At 38.1% G+C, this 21,668-nt stretch overlaps 1 protein-coding gene across 5 annotated transcripts in view; it reads right to left on the bottom strand.

The window, feature by feature from the left end:
* The window catches only part of LOC150084520 (transmembrane protein 216-like), a 119,537-nt gene that overhangs the window by 5,150 nt on the left and 92,719 nt on the right, over positions 1 to 21,668 (bottom strand). For 2 of the 5 annotated variants that reach the window (XM_090375273.1, XM_090375272.1), the window contains exon 6: positions 9,992 to 10,111. The exons of 1 other annotated variant lie outside the window; for it this stretch is intronic. In XM_090375273.1, the coding sequence (XP_090231399.1) occupies positions 10,087 to 10,111 (25 nt within the window). In that variant the 3' untranslated portion in view covers positions 9,992 to 10,086. Of the gene's footprint in view, positions 1 to 4,599; positions 5,061 to 5,597; positions 5,997 to 9,991; positions 10,112 to 21,668 lie in introns of those variants that run through there. 2 more of the 5 variants (XM_090375275.1, XM_090375274.1) reach the window with 2 other exon arrangements.

Raw genomic sequence — 21,668 nt, 5'->3', positions numbered from 1 at the left:
ATGTGATGCAAGAAAGCAAATGTATGGAGCTTATGCAGCATCAGCCAAAAAAAAAAAAAAAAAAAAAACACACCATTCCCTCCAAATGCCTGTCCAGTTCCTCCTTAAATTTATTCAACCTATCAACTTCCACAACGACAGATGGAAGTTTGTTCCAGCAATTAACCACCCGCTGGCTAAAGGCAAATTTTCGCACATCTATTCTACATCTGTCCTTTCTTAATTTGAATTTATGCCCCCTTAGGTTCGTAATCTGAACAAGTGGAAGGATCCCATCAGAATTCAGCGTGCTGAACCAATTCAAGGCCTTATACACCTCAATCAGATCACCGCACAGGTGCCTAGTCTCCAGCCACTGCAATTTCCAGAACTTAAGCCTCTCTTGATAAGAGGATCTCTTCATTCCCCTCACCAATCTTGTTGCACTTCTCTGTACACGCTCAAGTAAATCTACATCCTTCCTAAAATGAGGCCTCCAGAGCTGTACGCAGTCCTCAAGGCGTGGCCTGACCATTGCCTTATACAGAGGGATAATCACCTCCTTTTCCCTGCTAGCAAAATTCATATATATCATTGACAGAACCCCATGACCTGCCCTGGCAGCCTGTAAGCATTGCTCAGAAAACTTCATATCTGCCTGCACAATTATTCCCAGGTCTTTTTCATTTTCTACCACCTTAAGTGTAGTACCACACAGTTGGTACGTTCCTCTGGGGTTACTTCTACCCATATGCATTACTTTGTATTTGTCAAGGTTAAACTTCAGTTGCCACTTCTTAGCCCATCTGCCCAAATTATCTAGATCCTGTTGCAGTAGCACACTGCCATTACTGTGATTAACAACTATGCCGACCTTTGTATCATCTGCAAACTTCGACACTAAGCCTGATATACCTTCATCAATATCATTGATAAATATACAAAACAACAGTGGACCCAACACCGAACCCTGTGGAACTGCACTAATAACATTAGTCCAAGAAGAGCAGCACCCATTGATTACCACCCTCTGTCTTCTCACACTTAACCATCCTTTTATCCATTGTAGCAACTTACCCTTAATACCATTCTGCTCCAATTTGTACAATAGTCTTCCATGCGCAACAGTGTCAAAAGCTTTCCTGAAATCCAAATATATGATATCAAAATTATTTTTTGCATCCAGTTCCTTTGTAACCACATCATAATATCCTATCAAATTTGTCAGACAAGACTTTCCCTTAACAAACCCATTCTGTGTCTGAATTATTGCTGCAGTCTTGTCTAGATGATCCTGCAATGCATCTTTAACCAGCAACTCCATTATTTTACCCGGAACAGAAGTTCAACTAACTGGTCTGTAATTACTCGTGTCACCCTTCGATCCCCCTTTGTGAATTGGGGATACATTTGCACATCTCCAGTCCGTGGGAACCTCCCCCGAGTCCAAGGATGCTCTCATAATTATGGCTAAGGGTTTGCTTAGTTGCTTTGCCGCCTCCTTTAATATAACTGGATAGATCCCATCCACCCCAGGTGCTTTTCTTACATTTAACTTCAACAGTTTCTCTTCCACTTTGCTCTCAGTTATTACAAAATCATTAAGTATCCTGCTACAATTTGATAACCTTCTGCCATTTTCAAACCTTAATAATTCCTCACGTGTGAATGTAGATGCAAAATACTCAAGGTAGCTAATAAACTAAATGAATATTTTGCATCTACATTCACACATGAGGAGTTATTCAGGGAGGGGAATGCCAGAGGTGTATAAACTCTGGCAGTAAGCTAGATAATCTTGTAATAAGTGAGAGTAAAGTGGAATATAAATTGTTGAAGATAAACATAAGAAAGGCACCTGGGGTGGATGGAATCTATCCAGTTATATTAAAGGAGGTGGCAAAGGAAGTAAGCAAACCCTTAGCCCTAATTAAGAGAGCTTCCCTGGACTCAGGGAAGGTACCCATGGACTGGAGATGTGCAAAAGTCACCCCAATCCACAAAGCAAGATCAAATGGAGACGCAGGTAATTACAGAACTTTTAGTTTAACTTCTGTTCCAGGAAAATTAATAGAGACACTGGTAAAACAAGCATTGCAGGATCATCTAGACAAGAATTCGGTTATAGCTCGGACACAGCATGGGTTTTTAATGTCTTGTCTGACCAATTTGATTGGATACTATGATGTAGTCAGAAAGGAATTGGATGCAAAGAATAACTTTTGAAATCATATATTTGGATCTTAGAAATGCGTTGGATTCTGTTGCAAATGGAAGACTGCTGCACAAATTGGAGCAGTGTGGCATTGGAGGCAAATTGCTGCTATGGATAATGGGATGGTTGAGTGGGAGAAGACAGAGAGTAGTAATCAATGGACACTTCTCTTCGTGGAATAATGTTATTAGTGGAGTCCCTCAGTGTTGGGTCCATTGTTGTTTTCTGTATTTATAAACGATATTGATGATGGTATATCAGGCTCAATGTCCAAGTTTGCAGATGATACGAAGGTTGGCAGGGTTGTTAATGACACTAATGACAGTACGCTGCTGCAACAGGATCTAGAAAAGTTGAGCACATGGGCTGAGAGGTGGCAAACAAAGTTTAATATTGACCCCAGCAGTAACCCCCAGAGTAACGTATCAACTCTATGGTACTACACTGGCAGTGGTAGAGAATGAAAAGGACCTGGAGGTAATTGTGCAGGGAGATATGAAGTTTTCTGAGCAGTGTAGACAGTCGGCAATAGTAGCTCATGGTGTCTTGTCAATGATACATAGGACTGTTTCTAGCAGGGATAAGGAGGTAATTATCCCCTTGTATAAGGCAATTGTCAGTCCACACCTTGAGTATTGTATACAGGTCTGGAGGCCTCATTTTAAGAAGGATGTAGAGCTGTTGGAATGAGTACAGAGAAGGGCAACAAGATTATTGAATGGAACAAAGTGTTGCTCTTATGTAGAAAGTCTTAAGTTTTGCAAATTACCGTGTCTGCAGACAAGGCACCAGCGCGGTGATCTGATTGAGGTGTATAAAGCCTTGAATGGTTTGAGCATGCTCAATGCTGATGGGATTTCTTCTCTTGCTCAGAATAATCGCCTGAGAGGGCATAAATTCAAATTGAGGAAAGACATTTGTAGGATAGATGTGCGGAAGTTCACCTTTAGCCAGGGGGTGGTTGATTGCTGGAACAACTTCCATCTGTTGTTGTAGAAGTTGATAGCTTAAATAAATTCAAGGCAGAACTATACAAACATTTGGAACTAGTGGATGGGTGAAATAAAGGTTTTTTTTTTGGCTGATGCTATTATAAGCTTGCATCATGTGCCTTTGATAATGCTAATGCTAATTTCAGTGAAGGGAACACACATTTCAGCATAATAAGATAAAAACCCACTGAATTCCAGCTATTGGTATTATTGCAAATGCAATGAAATTGAGTTTACTACCCGTTTAGAATAGATTGCATTAACAAAAAAGCCCAGTATCCCGCAAAATGCAAATTGTTTTTATTGTTTTATGGTAGTGACCTCTAGAAATGAGCTTTAGTAAAATGTGAGCTCGCGTGGGGTGATAATAGTGAGTTTTCCTTAACCCTGTGAAAATCATCATTGTCCTCTTTTTTGGTGATTCCCTTCTACTCTCTCTCTCTCTCTCTCTCTCTCTCTCTCTCTCTCTCTCTCTCTCTCTCTCTCTCTCTCTCTTGAGGGTACTCAAATTTTCTTTTTGCCTGGTGCAGCATAAGCCTCTAGCTTCCTTGCACCATAAGGCTAATAATAAGTGAAAGTGCTACTAGTAAAAATTTCTCAAGAAAGGAAAGCGATCGATTTGGATCAGAAAATTAAAATAATAAGGATGTATGAAAATGGCCAAACGTTAACAAGTATTGTGCGGTATTCAGATTTGTCAGTAGCAACGGTGAACACACGGTAAAGCAATCAGCACTAATGAGGTCAACAAATAATAAGGGCTACGGAAAGACATATCAGATTTTACCGTACAATAACATGCGTTTTTACTTCCTTTTATGTTTTCTTTTCTTATGTGCCATTCTGGCTGTTTCACCGTTGTCCCCAGATAAAGTTTTTAATAGAACTAATTAAAAATATATAATTATTTTTCTTCATTCTTCTGGGGATATTACGTAGTTTTTGTAATTTTGGCATATAAGGGATATGGTTGCAATATTTTATTAGTCATTCCCGAGTTACGTAAAACTCAACTTATGTAGAAGTCCTGGAACATATGTCGAGAAGACTGTATTTTTGGAAAAACCAGGAAGTTTTTTTTACCATCTATACCGGAAAATCGATAGTCTACTGTACTTACAAATTCAAATATTTAATTAGATTTTTGATTTTCAATGATCCAGTAGATTAGATTAAATTTACATATTTATTATACTATGTTTACAGTGTGGAATGTATTACGTGTAATAATTTCATTTCTTTCTTTATTATTTTATGTTTGGAAAAATGTTTAAATTTGTTGAATTCTAACTTGTTGGAAAGGAATTTAATTTTCTTAACAAGTTTATTTATTGTAAACAAAAACCTTTGAAGAAGAAATTGTATTGTATTGTACTGTATTATTACTATCCAGGAAAAATAAGTTTAAATAAATGAATAAGTAACACAGTGTGACTTTTATATATGGATAAGAAAATACATCTTTGGTAGGAAAAAATAAATGCCACAGTTAACTGATCATAAAACACACACACAAATTTAACCCTCTGGTGTGATCTCTATTTCCTTTAAGGGTCACTCAAGCACCCAGAAAGAATAACCAAATTTACATCATTAAAAATCAGCAAGAAATATTCAAATCTTTCACTTTTTTGATGCCACCTTTATCAATTGGTTGTGAACACAATTCTGAAAAATCGAATTTTTTACAGAGAAAACTTATATTTTTAAAATATTTTTTTTAAAAATAAAACTTATCTGGCATGCTTTAGACATGTAAGATTAACTGTTCTTTATCACTACTGCCCACATTTGGGCATTAATCTGCATTGTTGCTATGTGAAGAAGAATGCTTTGCTATGACTAGCATCACTCCCGATCCCTAAGAACATAACCTGTAAAATGAAAAGCCCATGAGTTTAAACAATTGGGCATCTGGCTGTGTCCAATAAACCAGTATACTTTTACAATTACAATTGAAGACACTGCTATGAAATGTCAAGCTAAATTGCTTCAATTATTCTGGCTGTGAGAGATACCAATAATTTTAAATTCTCATTTTATAATAATTATCAAGAATAGGTTTAAAAATGCATACTGTTTTATTTTTTATGACCTGACTTCTTCAATAAGAAAACAAATAATAATGTAGATCAAAAGTCAAACCAATAATGAAGGCAAACTACAATTATCATTGATATCACTTTAAATTGGATTCAAACTTCTATCATATTGTGGAAATGGGTAGTTGAAATAATTTTAAGGGCGAAGTGGACAAATTCTTAGAAGCAATGGATAGGTGGGCTTTTTTTTTTTTTTTTTTTTGCTATGCTGTATAAGCTTACTTTCTAAGAAAAAATATTTATAATTTTTTTAAAATTAATATTTTATTTTTAAATTTAACTCATTTTGGTAGACATCACTGTGCAGCTAGAGGGTTAAATATATGAGATGTTAAAAAAAAATTAATAATAAAATAACTATCTGAACAAGATACAGTGATTCAGTGGGAATCCACCAAATGTTTCCAGCAACAAAAATTTTGAATTTAAAATACAAAAATAAGCTTTATTATAACAAGTTCTGAATTCCCTTCACACATGTTATCATACGTGTTGCTTGACATAACATGGGTCACTCCATCTGGAAGAAGCTGTATCAGGGTAACTTGATATGTATCTTTTTGATTCTGTTATTTTTATATGGAGGAAGAAAGAATATATATTTACTTGCAGCAAACCTTATTCGTCCAGGCCTCATAATTTTGTTTACACCAGTCATATCAATTCATGAAGATGCGCAAATATATTTATCATCTTAAATATGGTGCTCTGTGTGGGACAATAAATCACATATTATTCAATACTACCAAACCCTTTTTCAGTCATTTTACTCCTTAACTGGTATGCAGTCTCTCAGACTGTGAGAGATTTAAATTTTCCACTCATGTCAGTTTTATTTTACTCATAATAATAAGCATTTTGGTCCATATTTACCATATATTCAAAAGTATTTTTAAAAATTTGTAACCTGCTGACACATTTCTGTTTTGTATAATCAATTTTTAAATTTTGCTGGCAGTCTGATAGCCTGCACCATTTACATGACATTTTTGAATATGTAATAATTAAGAATGTAATTAATTTTTTAATTTGTAAATAATTTTTTCTTATTACATATATTTCTGTTTCTTTCATTTTTAAAAAAACTGGTAATATTCTTTTAAGTTTCAATAAAATTAGTAAAATTTCAGAATATTTTAATTTTTTCATCCTTTATTAACACTTTCTGTAAAAAGAAATAAAAAGTTTCTATAAAAAATATTCAGTGTCATTTTATATTGTTGAAAATATAGGCTGTCCCAAAAGTCACCATCTATTAGGCTAAATAAAGCCAAATTTCAAAAAAATGTTTTAATGCCAATATTATATGTATATTTGTATAGATAATACAGAAAATGAAATGAAAAAATCATTACATATGTACATAGCTCAAAACTTGAATTATTACATTCTGCATGTGTACCATTGGTGTCTCTATAAATCTCAAACCAGTCAGCTGCATTGCAAAACACATTTACAAGCATTTCGGGGGTCATTTTTGAAATTAATTTCCTGCATAATACGATTTCTAAGATCTGGTATATCCATAATTCTTCCTTTGTAAACATTCAATTTAATGAAGTCCCATGCAAAGAAATCTAATGGTGTTAAATCAGAAGACCATACTGCCCATGGCCGAGGTCCTCCACGCCCAATCCACCAGTTGGGAAAACGATTGCTGAGGGTAGTAGTCTTGAACAATGGCATGGTGCCCCATCCTGCTGAAATACTACAGTTCTGAAAATACCATCCTGTTGAAGTTTGGATTCAAGGAATTGTTGGAGCATGTCAAGGTAAATGGTTCCTGTAACTGTAGCCTCTGCAAAGAAAAAAGCCCCATAGACTTTTTGATTTAGCCATACCAAGCTACACATTCACTCTCAGTGAGTCTCTTTCCCATTCAATGACTTCAGTTGGTTTCTCCTCTGACCAGATTCAACAGTTATGTCGTTTGACCTTGCCACAGGTGTGAAAGGTCACCTCATCACTGAACAGAACGTTGTCCATTAGATTCTCATTTTCAATTAGATCGCAAAGATTGGCACACATTGTTGCTCTTTGTGGATAGTCCTCCTCATGCAAGTTGTGAAAAATTTGAACATGGTAAGGCTTTTTATGCAGGTTAGAATGCAAGCTTGTGTGAACTGTTGTTTTTGGAATGCCCAATCTGCACGATGCATCCCGAATGAATAATTGTTGATTCTCCTCAAAGACATGCTGTATAGGTTCAATGCTTGCACGGGGTCTTCCTGGGCTGTCCCAGATCTTATGGTGTTGTGCACAGATCTAGTTCGCTTAAACTTGACCAGGAGGTCAGAAATTGCTTTGTCTGTAGGATCCATTTTGTGAAACTTTCTTGCAAACTTCTTCCTAATTTCATTACATCATTCCTCTTATCCTACATGTTACTACATAAATACATTCTTGCACAATCATCACGAATGCTATGGATCTGGAAAGAAAAAATAATTCATAAATTATGAAAAGTTGTAGAAGAATGTAAATACCTATATTTTGTATAAAAATATGCATATAATCATGTCATTTGGACATTTTTATGAAATTCATCTTATTTAGCCAAATAGATAGTAACTTTTTGGGCACCCTGTATATTACTATTGTACCAAAATTTTTTTAAACAAAAACCTGAAAGTATCAGATATAAAAATCTACAGCAGTCTATAAACTGTGCCATGGAACAGAAATCTGGGTTAAATAAATTTAACTAATACTTGTACTGATATTAATTATATTGATATTAATTACACTAGCCAATAAAAAAATATTTTTGTCATACTTCCAATAATGAAAATATGTGATTCTGGAGGAAATAAATGTACTGATTCAGAAAATCACCATAAAAAGTTTCTATCACATCTACATCAAAAGATTTATCAAAGTTTAAATTTAAAATAAAGGGATATATATATATATATATATATATATATGTATAATTCAAGTTTGTAATACAAGTGAAAAAAAATATACATTCTCTCTAACTCATTTAACTTTGGAAAAAAAAATATTGCAAAAATCATTGCGAAATATTATAGTTCAGTAATATGTGATCAGCATACCTGTAATTGTCCTTAAAAATGTTTGCTACTAAGGGATTTTCTCTTGTATTCCTGCTTACTCCCCTCACAAGGAACCAGCAGTAATCCTCCATCGACCAAGATCCCAGCGACCTTGGTACCGCTTTTCCAGTGAGGAAATATCTTGGTGAAACTGCTCTCCTTGTTCATCACTCACATCTCCCAGATTTTCAGGATAAAATTTGAGATGGGAAGGGAGAAAATGAATTTTCAACAACCCACATTTTTGGAACACTTGAGTAAATTACACACCAACATTTCATAGTTTTTTTCTTTCCTATTACCCAAAAAATCACGTACTACTGCCTTAAATGATTGCCAAGCTTCCAATTCAACCTCCTTTAACTGGGTTTCAAACGCATCGTCTTTCAGGAATTTCCTAATTTGGGGTCCTATAAAAATTCCTTCCTTTAAGTTTGGCATATGTTAAATTAGGAAACACTTCTCAAGTATACAAAATCCATTACCTTTTTTATCTAGTCCCTTCACAAAATTTTTCTTCAATCCAAGTGTGATGTGCAGGGGTGGAAGAAAACCCTGTTTGATTGCACTAAAGGAATATATTTGACATTACATTTTCCTGGTATGAACTTGCCCTGCTTGTCCAATGTTTCACAACCTAATGTTCTTCTGTCCCATAAACACAAAAAAACGTTTTGTGAATCCCCCCCCCCCCCCCGCAAACCAATAATCTTAAGATCACTCCATATGTTCCAATCATAATCCTGGTATTTTATAGCATTTAGAACCTTTGACATGCTTTCATAACTTTCTTTAAGTCCAACAGAAAAACACAGGAACTGATGGAAATTTGTTGCAATTATGAAACAAAACTTCTTTTAAACTTAATTTTGAGGGATCTGTAAATAAACACCATTCATCTGACTTGTGCACGACACCTAGTTCTTTCAGAAGTCCAATAATGTCTTTGCAAAAACACATACTGTACTCCATAGCAAAATATTTCAAAAACTTTCCATGTCTTTTATGAAACTGAAATCTTTGTTTCTGCTGCTAGTATATTCCACTGCTGTAACCTGGAACAGGCACCTCCGTAGCCAGGTGGGCAGGAGCAGCAGTGCGTAGCACACGCTTCTTGATTAGACCGGGGTTCGAGCCTGTGACCACCAAATACGGAGGATGCAGAAAGGTCAGGGAATGACCACCGCATATCTCTCGAGCAATATGGCCTTAGTTGCTAATGCTCCTTAAAACCAAATAACAAACAAACAAGTAACCTAGAACCTAACAGTTCAGCTTGTTCTTTCAGCAAATTTAAATCTCAAACCAAATCATTCGACTCATCTTGTTTTATTAAATGTACCTCACTACCTGAACTTACTGGCTGATAGTCAACATCTTGTGAAGTGGTAGGAGAGCCACACCCTCCTACTCTCGAGGGGCTGTTTATGTTTGGAGGATAGATTTACAACCTCAAAAACACATCACGATCAGTTAATACTTGGAAAACCTTGGCACAGCCTAAAAATAACCTCACCAAAAATGCTAAGTGTGCTTTCTTCAAATTGTAAATTATTGCATTGGAATTTGAACCTAAGAACCACAGGTAGAAGTCTGATTATGTTTATCACAAGAAAACCAAAGCCAGAATCGACTGCTAAAATTCAGAGAATTAGCTTACATCTCTTAAAATAAATCAGTATGTCATACATTACTGGCTAGATCAGTGGTCTCCAAACTTTTTTGGTCGTGCATTCCTTATTTTACTTTAAAGGACTAGCATGCACCCTGGAATAAACAATTAAATACATAAGTTTAATATATTTTTTTATTTATAAATCATTTACATGGCAGGCATTATATCTAAAATCAAATATAATTTTAAAAGATTACAAATAAAAATATACAAAATAAAATTAAATCGAAGTTCAAGCACAAAATGCATGTCCTTAAATGTTCATAATCGATGGCATTATCAAATAAAGCCACGTGATCAAACAAAGTCGCACATTGAAGTATTAAAAAAATATTTATTTATAATTTTTATTTTCAATTACGTTTCGAAAAACTAAAGTTTTCATAATTAATAAATATTGGTTGCGGATTATCTTGTGCACCCCTAAGGGTGTGCACACCCAACTTTGGAGACCACTGGGCTAGATTATGCGAAATTGGTATATTTTGATAAAACGTAACTACCTCTATATTTAATAACTGTGACATAATGTGTGATGGTGATTTTTGAAATCTACACATAAAAATTGGTTAAAAACAGCATTTAAATTCTTTGAGGTAAAAATCACGTTGGCTATTGTTATCAATACAATTAATACTTGTATTAATAATTAATATAACTGTGTTAATTATTAATTATATTAATAATTAACATAAGTTACATTAATACAAGTTAACTAATACATGTTATTAATGCAGTCCCCCCCTAGGTTCAGTGCTGGGTCCATCGTTGTGATCAGTATTCATTAATGATATTGATGAAGGTACATTAGGGTGGTGACAGTAATCAGGGTGAGATACTGTAACACGATCAAGGAAAAATTAGGCCTAAGAAATGGGAGCTGAAGTTTATTTGATAACTGTGACAAGTTATTAAATAAACTCCAGCGTGAAAATAAACTCCAGTGTGAAATTAGGGCTAAGAAATGGCAGCTGGAGTTTATTTAATAACTGTGACATGATGTGTGATGGTGATTTTTGAAATCTACACATAAAAATTGGTTAAAAACAGCATTTAAATTCTTTAAGGTAAAACATTGACAAATGCAAGAAATCCCAGATCAACATACTAACCGTGTACATTCGGTACTACACTCAGAGTAGTGGAAAATGAAAAAGACCCTGGGGGGGGGGGTCAATTGTGCAGTCAGATATGTTCTCTGAGCAGCGTAGACAGGCTGCCAGGACAGCTCATGGGGTTTTTGTCAATGACATACAGAAACTTTGCAAGCTGGGATAAGGAGGTAATTATCTCTTTGTACAGGATCATGGTTAGGCCACATCTTGAGTAATGAATACAGATTTGAAAGCCTCACTTTAGGAAGGATGTAGATCTGCTGGAATGGTGCAAAGAAGGGCACCCAGATTGGTGAAGAGAACAAAGGGTGCTCTTACCAAGAAAGGCTTCAGTTCTTTGAATTGCAGAGTCTGGAGACTAGGCACCAGAGGGGAAAATCTGATTGAGGTGTTTAAGCCCTTGAATGGACTGAGTAAGCTAAATGTTGATGGCATTCTTCCTCTTGCTGAGACTACACACACATGGGGGCATAAATTAAAACTGAGGAAGGATGCATGGAAGTTTGCCTTCAGGCAGCAGGTTGTTGATTGTTGGAAAAAACTTCCATCTGTTGTTGTAGAGGTGGGTGGTTTGAAATTCAAAGAAGAACTAGACAAATTCTTGGAGGATACGGATGGGTGAAATGTGTAGGCTTTTTTTTTTTTTTTTTTGGCTGTGCTTTATAAGCTTGCTTTCTTGCATCATTTGCCACTATTAATACTAATACAGGCAATCCCCGTATAACACAGTACTTCTATAACACGGTTTCGCTCTAACATGATTGATAAATTGTGGCAATCCTCACCCAACACATTACTTATATAACAAGGTTTCGCTTTAACACAGTTTGAGAATTGTGGAAATCTTGCATAACACAGTACTTTTCAGCTTTTGTGCTGGGAAAGCCCTGCTATAATGTTAGATGTAATTTTCAACGTTTCCCTTCCTTTTTGTGAATCCCTGCTGTTCACATGCTAGTTGTTATTGCCTTCGTGATATTTTTCTAAAGCACATTTCTGGAGGTCACTACCATAAAACAATTCGCAGTATCCGGTTATTGGTCTTTTCTGTTAGTGTAAACAATTATAAATGAGTAGTAAACTCGATCTTCTTGCATTTGATATAGTGCTGATAGCTGGAATTCTGTAGGTTTTCATGGTTTCCCCTTCCATGAAATATTCACTCATATAAAAAACATAAATAAATGCTCAGAAACTGATTACTCCATATCTCACTTGTGTGTATCATGTTTGTTGCAACTTGTGCGTATCGTTCTTTAATTAAATGAACGTACATTATCTGAAATATAAGTATCACAGTTTGTAAGGTAAGAAGTTTGTTCAGTTATATTACTAATTAAGTTACTACTATTATAAAAATAAAGTTAAAATTTTCAGTTATTACTATAAAAATTAAGTTTCTGATAGTTATAAAAAAAAATGGTGTATTTTTGTAAACTTTTGGAACGAAACCCCCCCTTTTGTACTGGTTCTTGATATAACACAGTGTCACATTATACAAGATTTTGTAGGAACCAAACTATTGTGTTATACGAGGATTACCTGTACTAATACTAACATCATCCACAGATATTTGTAAATCTCTTTCTCTGTCATGGCTTCAATCTCTTCACTGGTCTTCAGTTGGTAGTTTTGGACAACTGGATGTCCTTGATGCAATCCATGGGTCTTGCATTTATCTAGGCCAAATTGCATCCTGATATCAGTGAAGAACTTTTCGGTGACCCACAGTAGCTGTTGGAGTCGATTCTCAGTTGTAGCATAGAGTTTGATATCATCCATGAACATCGGGTGAGAGAGGGTGCACAGATTCTTCCTTCTTTTATGGCATATCCATACTTGCTGTTATTGAGCATGGTAGATAGTGGGTTGAGTGCTAGTCAGAACCATAGTAGGCTCAGGACATTTTCCTGGAAGACAGTAAGTACTCGTTTAAGTTCCTATAAGTACTCGTTTCAAATGTTAGAATATTGTTGGGAAGAGGGAGGTCATTGATGGTGATCAACATGGATTGGGATGAGCGTAGAGTGTGTTTAGTGTCAAACAGCACCAGGGGTTCCCTTATCTCCGTGTACTATACATTGTGGGTGTGAAACAGAACACTGTCTATGCAAGAAGTTTAAAGGTGTATGGATTTTGTATATGTGTAGTGTCGTGTACTGTTGTTCCTCTGGTCATTTAGCCACTGAGCCCCTAATGGGGCCCAATGTTGTCCACACTCTGCCCCGCGGAGGCAGACCAGGTACACCAGTATTATAGTTATTTACTCTGGCAGGTCCCCAAAATCAGTGGAGCTGGCCCATGCCCCACCAGGGGGAAAAGAGGGGTAGCAAGGGGAGCCTCCCCCTTCTGCCCGGGGAGTGGAAGCAAAGGACTATGCAAGGGAACATGGCTAGGAAGGCCTAATGGCAGCAGCTGAGCTGTGCTGGTGGTTGAGGTAAAGTTCGTTGCCTGGCAAAAAGGTCTTGGCAAACTTGGAAAAGGTGCAGTAGTGTTGCTCATTCCAGAAGATGGTTTTCTTGATCCTGCAGAAGGTAATGAATCTGTGTAATGAGAATGCGTCGGAGATCTTCATAAAGTGGGCAGTGGTACATATGGCAGTCCCAGGTTACCTGGGATCCACAGTTACACAGAGGGTTGTCCATTATATGGAAGGAAGTCAGTTTTGCATGAATGGAACCGTGTCCTGTGAGAAGGAAGGTGGTTTGTAGGCCCGGGAAGAACCATGTCGGGCATTTGGGATAAAGTGTTTGGATTTCTGGAAGAAATGTTCAAGTTATGGTCCCCTTTGTAGACTCCATCCACCTAGTCTGCCAGACCTGTGTTAAATGGGCGATAAGTCTCTTCTTCTGCAGTCCTGTTGTTGAGTAGATCAGAGGTGAAGTCTAATATGTCTGATTTTCCTTTGGAGAGTTGATAGAGTAGACCTGTGCAGACAATTTCTAGGTCTAAAGGTAGTACACCTGCTATTACTTGCAGGGCATGGTTGAGATTGTGTGACAAGCTCATGTTATTGTTAGGAGGATAGAGCGCTGGATGGTTTCTAGCTTTCGGTGATGGTCTGCATCTTTGCAAACCATATCCCGGAGGCATAAGTGATGGCAGGGATGAAAACTGCCTTATAGAAGAGCGCCAGGGTGCGCTCTTTGAGGGCCCCAGTCCCGCCGAGTTACCTTGGCCACTAGGGCAGTGTAGTTTGTGATTTCTTACATAGGTTGACAAGATGCAGTAGGAAAGATAGATTTTTGCCGGTGATTACTCCAAGGTATTTCATTTGGGCTTGCAGTTGGTAGTTTGCAGTTTAATGGTAGTGCCATAGGTCTTTATCTGAAGTGGTCTGGTTGGTGCAAGCGTGCCCCTCAGTAAGACAGAGCAGGTCTTAGCAGGTGAGATGTTCAGTTGGTTATGAGTAGCCCATTCTTGAAGCACTGTCAGCGCACGATTTGCATAGGTCTCTAAGAGAGAGAGCCCTGGAGTTTGCCCCTAGCATCAAGATCAGGTCATCCGCGTATGCTTATGATTGGACTTCTCCAAGGTCGATGTTCAAGAAGTCATCCAGCCAGGACATAGTTCCAGAGCAGGGGCCCTAGAACAGAACCCTGCGGGCAGCTTTAGTATATATATGTCTTGAAATGTGACTGTAGGGGGTCTTCATCATAATGTTTCTATCTGAAAGATAGCTACCGATGCAGTTATATAGGTTCTCGGAGATCTTGTGTCATCTGAGTCGACCCAGGACTCTTGGCCACCACAAAGCGTCAAATGCCCCAGCCAAGTCCACGTATATTGCCAAGAAGTATTTATTGTTGCAGTTTGTGGCTGTGACTATAATATTTACCAGTGCATCAACGGTTGATTTTCCTGGCTTGAAACCAAATTGGTTTGGAGCAGCCAGCCCTGCGGTTTCGTAGTGGGTTTCTAATCTCTGGTGAAGAAGCTGCTCAAACAATTTTCCGCAGGATGCACAACAGAGCAATAGGCCTATAGGATTCTGGCAGTTCTAGTGGTTTGGACGGATTCTTGAGTATTAGACAGACTAATGCAGTTTTCCAATCTGTGGGGAATGCCCCACGTTTCAGGCAGTCGTTATAAAGGTTTAGAATGACATCGGGTTCACACTCAATAACTTTTTTTGGCAATTAGGTCTTTTCCGGGAGATTTCTTATTTCTGATTTTGTATGCTACAGCAGTGAGCTTCTGAATAGTGAAGGGTGGTTCTACCACTGTGGTGTGATACTGAGCATTCTCCCTCTCCAGTTGAAGTTGTACAGGGATATCTGGGTATAGTTGCCTAAAGGTGACGTCCAAGATATTACAGATTAGCATTAGCATTAGTAGAGGCATTTGATGCAAGAAAGCAAGCTTATGCAGCATCAGCCAAAAAAAAAAAAAAAAAAAAAACCCACTTCCACTTCACCCCTCTGTTCGTTCCAAATACCTGTCCAGCTGAGCCTTAAACTTATTTAGGCTATCAACCTCCACCACAAGGGATGGAAGTCTGTTCCACCAACCAACCACCCGCTGGCTAAAGGCAAATTTCCTCACGTCTATCCTACATCTGTCTTTCCTCAATTTGAATTTATGCCCTCTCAGGTGATTTTTCTGAGCTAGAGGAAGAATCCCATCAGCATTGAGCTTGCTTAAACCATTCAAGGCTTTATACACCTCTATCAGATCACCTCGCTGGTGCCTCGTCTCCAGACATTGTAACTTGCAAAACTTAAGCCTTTCTTCGTAAGAGCACCCCTTTGTTCCATTCACTAATCTTGTTGCCCCTCTCTGTACTCGTTCCAGCAGCTCTACATCCTTCTTGAAATGAGGCCTCCAGACCTGTATACAGTACTCTAGGTGTGGCCTGACCATTGCCTTATACAATGGAATAATCACCTCCTTATGAAATGAATGAAATTATGAAATTATTTTGAAATTATGAAATTTCAATTTAAACTCCTTATGAAATTATGAGATGAAATGCTGCCATGTCACTGTCACCTGTCCTTGAGGTGTCTTCATGGAGGGAATGACCTCTCCCCTAGTGAGTTTTCTAGTTGTTATCCTATAAACAATCTCCCATGGGTCAGTTGCCCACAGCGCAGACAAAGTGCTCCCAGGACAGTTTTTTCCTCTGCCTGATCATTACGATATAGGAATTCCTTGCCTCGCTGTATTGGTTCCTGAGGTATTCTACTTCTGCAGCAGGCCAGGACCTCCTGGCTCTCTGAAAGATATGCCTCTTTTCTAAGGGTTTGCAGCTCCCGGGACCACCATGGCACTGCACCTGGTACTGGGTTTTTCCGCTTAATGGCGACATTGGCTGCATTAACTATAGTATCAGTGATTTTATGCTGGTGGGAGTCGAAGTTAGAATTCATCAGAGTGACAGTTTGGAGGGCTCTGGCATAATTGCGTAGGGTGTCCTTGAACAGTGGAAAATCCACCTCCTGCACTGAGTAATGGTGAAGTATCTGCCTGGAAGAGGTTGTACAATGTAATGTTCTGACCGTGTTGAACGTAATGGTGTGGTGGTCAGAAGTTGTCCATCCGTCATGAACGGTCCAGTTTGTGATGTATCCCATGAAGGATCTGGTGGCGAGGGTAACATCTATTGTCGCCTCCCAAAGCATACTGGAAAGGCGGGAAGATTATTAGGTCTGTTAAGGACTGTGAGGTTGCTATTGGCCAGGAACTCCTCGAGTCTGTGTCCATTTCGGGCTCCTCTAAGTTTGGATGTTTTGATGTGCCAAATGGGGGAGAGCAACAGTTTACATCAGATCCTAACAAAATTTTTGCTCCATGGAGCACCATGCTGAGATTGTGCAGGTACTGGATGGCAGGGGTGATATTATCTCCTGGGCGACAATATAAGGAGATCACATAGAACTCACCCAAAGAGCTAATTATTTGGGTGCAGGCCACCCAGGCCAAGCAGAGATGGGAAATTTTTGTCACTGTGAGGTTGGGGTTATGCACAACTACTGCGGCCCAGAGGGTTTCTCCAGCTGTTTGAACTACCTTATAGATTAGGGGATAACCCTGCACCTCATTAGCATAAGTGTAGGGCTGTTGAATGAGAAGTATGTCATAGTTTTCTTCCTTAATCTTTTTTCTTATCTGTTCAGTGACGGCTTTGGCTCTGTGCATTAATTTTCAGGGAATTTTATCTTGTGATTATACCGCTTAATTTGTGTTCCCATAACTGAGTGTCATCTGGAGTGGACACTTTCCGTCAGGTATTCAATGGGTATGTTCCATTTCCTGACTCCTACATTACACACAAACTGGTTCTGATGTTTTGTTGGGACATGCATTATAGCTGTGGCACTTTTTTTGGCACTGTACCCACATGTCTACTCAGTCTGGATTGGAGGTATAGGAGGTGTGTCCAAACCTGCAAAACTTAAAAAACTTTGGCACTGGAATATGCTCCCTGCATCTGTGGCATCCCCAGCCTATTGAATGAGTGTAGCCTTGTGCAGGCAAAGTTTTTACGGCTCAGGAAAATAGAGAAGTTTTTTCTGTTTTATTAACTTAAATTGGCATATTAACTTATTTTCTAGAGTAGCTTTATATTCCTAGTTACGATACTTAGTTCAAATTTTAACTTAGAGATTTTGTAGGTTATTACTTAGTATCGGTAAGGGTATCCAATCCATGTGTTTTACAAATTTTGCAGAGCTGGCGAATGGGAAGTTTTCTGGCTATATTTAGCTGCTTTATGACTAATTGTTATATTAAATTATTTTCTATAAGTAGCTTATAGACCTAGTTAAGATCCTTGGTTTATTCTGAATCGAGACAGCAAAATTTTGGAAGTTAATTAATACTTAAGTGTCCAGAGATTTACCGTTCGTAACTTGCCGCCATTGTTATACAATGCAACGTATTATCCCGAACTAGATAGCGTCAGCTTAGTATAGTATAGTATATAATATTATCAATTAGTCAGTAAAATTTATTAATCTTGTTGAACTTCATTGTCAATTGAACCATAAATTGTCAAACTAACAGAGCAAGCTTATCTGCAAAAAAATCTATACCTCACAAACACTTCCTAATTCATTTCACAAATATATGTGGTCGCAATTCTAATCTCAACGATGTCCATTTCCAATTGCAGTCTGCCAAACCCCATGTACTTTTTCTAACAGAATCTCAGTTATCGGTTAATTCAACTACTGCTCATCTCAGTGGCCCAAATTATTCACTGTATGATTCCTTTTGCCTCAAAGGTGGTACTTGTGCATATGTCCATTCTGATATTCCCTGTCAGATAGAGGAGATTCCAAATTTGGCAATTTGGAATCTCCTCTCTTTGATCTTCTCTGGCTTAAAATCTCCCTACCTCATTGTGTCAAATTCATCTGTTGTCTCTACCGTTCTCCCAACAACACTAATCACTTGGAGCTCTTTGACTTCCTCTCTTTGCAACTTCACTTTCTCCAGTCCAACTTTCCTAACAGTGAGGTAATTTTCCTTGGTGATTTTAATGTTCACAACTCGAGCTGGCTTCTGTTTTCTAGTCACACCGACCCAGCTGGTCAAGATGCTGAGGCTTTTGCTATTACTAATGACCTAGCACAGATTGTTCATATACCTACAAGAATACCGGACAATCCTAATCATATGGCCAGCACGCTTGATCTTTTTCTCACAAACAACCCTTTTAAGTACACGGTCGAAGTGAGGTCCTTTAGGCACTTCAGATCACAACTTGGTGATTGTCTCTTCTCCAATGGAGCCTTTATCTCATGTCTATTCCCAACCTCGTGTTGTTTGGCATTACAAGAATGCAAAATGGGATGACCTGCAAGATTACTTTTCTTCTTTCATTGGTCGGATTACTGTCAAAACTTCTGATGTCAACGTTTGCTCAGATCATGTAGTGAAAGTATTCTTGCAGGAATGGAATCCTTTATCCCACACTCCACTTTAAAATCTCGTCCTTTATCTAAACCTTGGTTTTCAAATAAATGTGCTAAGGCTGTTCAAGAGAAGAATGTTGCATATCGTAATTGGCTTGTTTCTAATTCCTCAGTTTCATTTTCTGCCTACACCAAAGCTCGCAAAAATGGTAAAGCAGTTATTAATGAGTTCAAACTAGAGTTTGAACAGGCTAAGAGTAGAAAATTTGCTTCTTGCCCTAATGGTAGCCGAGCATTCTGGTCTCTTGCCAAAGCTATTGGCCGCAACTTTTGCCCATCTCTGCTCCCACCTCTGTCCAAACCAGATGGTTCTGTTGTCACTTCAGCCAAGCATAAAGCTGACCTGCTAGCATCCCATTTTTCTTCAAGCTCATGTATTAATGATCTTGGTAAAACACCTTCCACCATTCCCAACACGCTCCATTCAATGCCTCCTGTGGTCTTCCATCAAAAGGATGTTAGAAAGATTTTGACAAATCTTGATGCTAAGAAAGCTCCAGGTCCTGATGGTATTTCTCCACTTGTTCTCAAAACCTGTGCTCCTGAACTTACTCCTATTCTTTGCTGTCTTTTTTCACTTTCCTATTTCAAAGGTGTTTTTCCTTCTGCTTGGAAATTTGCTCATATCCAGCCAGTTCCTAATAAGGGTGACAAATCCCTCCCATCCAATTATCATCCCATTGCAATTACTTCTACTCTTTCTAAAGTAATGGAGAAATCAATTAACCGCCAACTCTTAAACTACTTAGAAACCTTCTGTCTGATCAACGATCGCCAGTATGGATTCCGTCAGTGTCGATCCACTGGTGATATTCTGGCTTATGTTACCCATTTATGGACTAATTCAATGGAAAGGTTCAGTGAAACACAAGTAGTTGCTGTTGACATCTCAAAGGCTTTCGATCGTGTTTGGCATAAAGGTCTTCTAAACAAGCTTCCATTTTATGGTTCGCCAACTGTTTTTAGTAATTGGTTATCCAGTTTTCTCTCTGATCGCTCACTGAGGGTGATAGTAGATGGCTCTCTGTCTTCTACCTTCTCCACTAATGCCGGTGTCCCCCAAGGTTCAGTTCTTTCCCCCCCACCCTTTTCCTCTTGTATATTAATGACCTTCTTCCATTGACTGGAAATCCTATCCATAGTTTTGCCGATGATAGCACATTGCATTCTACTTTCCATTTTGAGAAACTTTGCCCTGCTCAATCAGCTTCAAGTTCTCGAAAATCTGCTGCCAATTCCTTAAATGCCGATCTTCACGTAATTCTCCAGTGGGGCAAAGACAACTTAGTTGATTTAAACCCTTCTAAAACTCAGTCTTGTCTTATATCTTGCACAAAGGATTCTTCTACTCCTAAGCTTATCTTTAGTGACACTCCGATTTCCAGGCAAAATGATATATCTCTTTTGGAGATTACCCTGATTTCTAATCTCTCTTGGCACATGCACATTACAAATATTGCTTCCTCTGCATCTAAAAAACTTGGTTTTCTCTTTCGCTCTCGGCGTTACTTTTCTTCCAAACAGCTGCTCACTCTGTATAAATCACAAATCCGCCCTGCCAAGCAATATTGTTCCCACATCTGGGGTGGTGCCCTCAAAACCTCTCTCAGGCTTCTTGATTCTATTCAGAAGAGGGCAGTTACGTTAATTAATGATTCATCTCTAACAGAGTCTCTCCACTCGCTGTTTCATAGACGTAGCATTTCTGCTGCATGCCTCTTCTACAGATACTTCCATGGGCACTGTTCTTCTGAATTGGCTTCTATAATTCCCGCTCTCTCTTTCAAAACAGTCCGAACATGTGCCGCCACCAGCCAACATCCATTTACTGTCCAACTTCAAACTCACAGAACCAACTTTTCATCTTCCGCGTTTATTCATTCAACTGCCGTTTTCTGGAACAACCTTCCTTCATACGTATTTCCTGAAAATTACAATCTACAGAAATTCAAGTCCAGTGTCAACAAATATCCTCTTTCGTCTTCTCAACCTCACACCCAAGAACAGTACTAAGTATTATAGGTTCTAATACCTCTCGTGTTTGGGGTTTACATAAAAAAAAAATAAATAAAATAAATTTTACTTTTTAACTAAATACACATAACGACTTAGATTTTACAGACGTAACATAATTAATGAATACATAACTTGATATGGATGTTATATAAAGAAACTCGAAGATAATACTTGACACTGAAAAAAAATATATAGATATATAATGTTATAACTGCGTTGGGATACAAGTTAGGGTTATAATTTTGTACTGAAATTGAAATTTTATTGAAATTGAATCGAAATCATGACTCAGACCAAAGCAGAGCAGCAAAGCAAAAGGCTCAAGCTAAATAGAGTGCTGTGGCTCAGGGGAGAACTGACGGGACAGTTGCCCTCTGAATCACAGTCTTTTAAAATGTACTGCTTGCTTGATGTTTGTGGAACAATGAGGTAGGGACATCATATTGCCAAGGGGGATGGATGTCTTTGTGTGTGTGTGTGTGCGATGTAAGGAGTGTTGGGAAGTGAGCCAACAACTCAGCATTGTTATGGGCCTATATGAGAGCTTGAAGGACAGGGTGGATGCCCTCGAAGGATCTAAAGGGGTCCATCAAGCT

This window comes from Mastigoproctus giganteus, chromosome 6, assembly GCF_048544385.1.
Source record: "Mastigoproctus giganteus isolate SK-2022 chromosome 6, ASM4854438v1, whole genome shotgun sequence".
Classification (NCBI taxonomy): Eukaryota; Metazoa; Arthropoda; class Arachnida; order Uropygi; family Thelyphonidae; genus Mastigoproctus; species Mastigoproctus giganteus.
The sequence above is the reverse complement of the archived record's forward strand: the minus strand, read 5'-3'. Positions and strand labels throughout refer to the sequence as shown.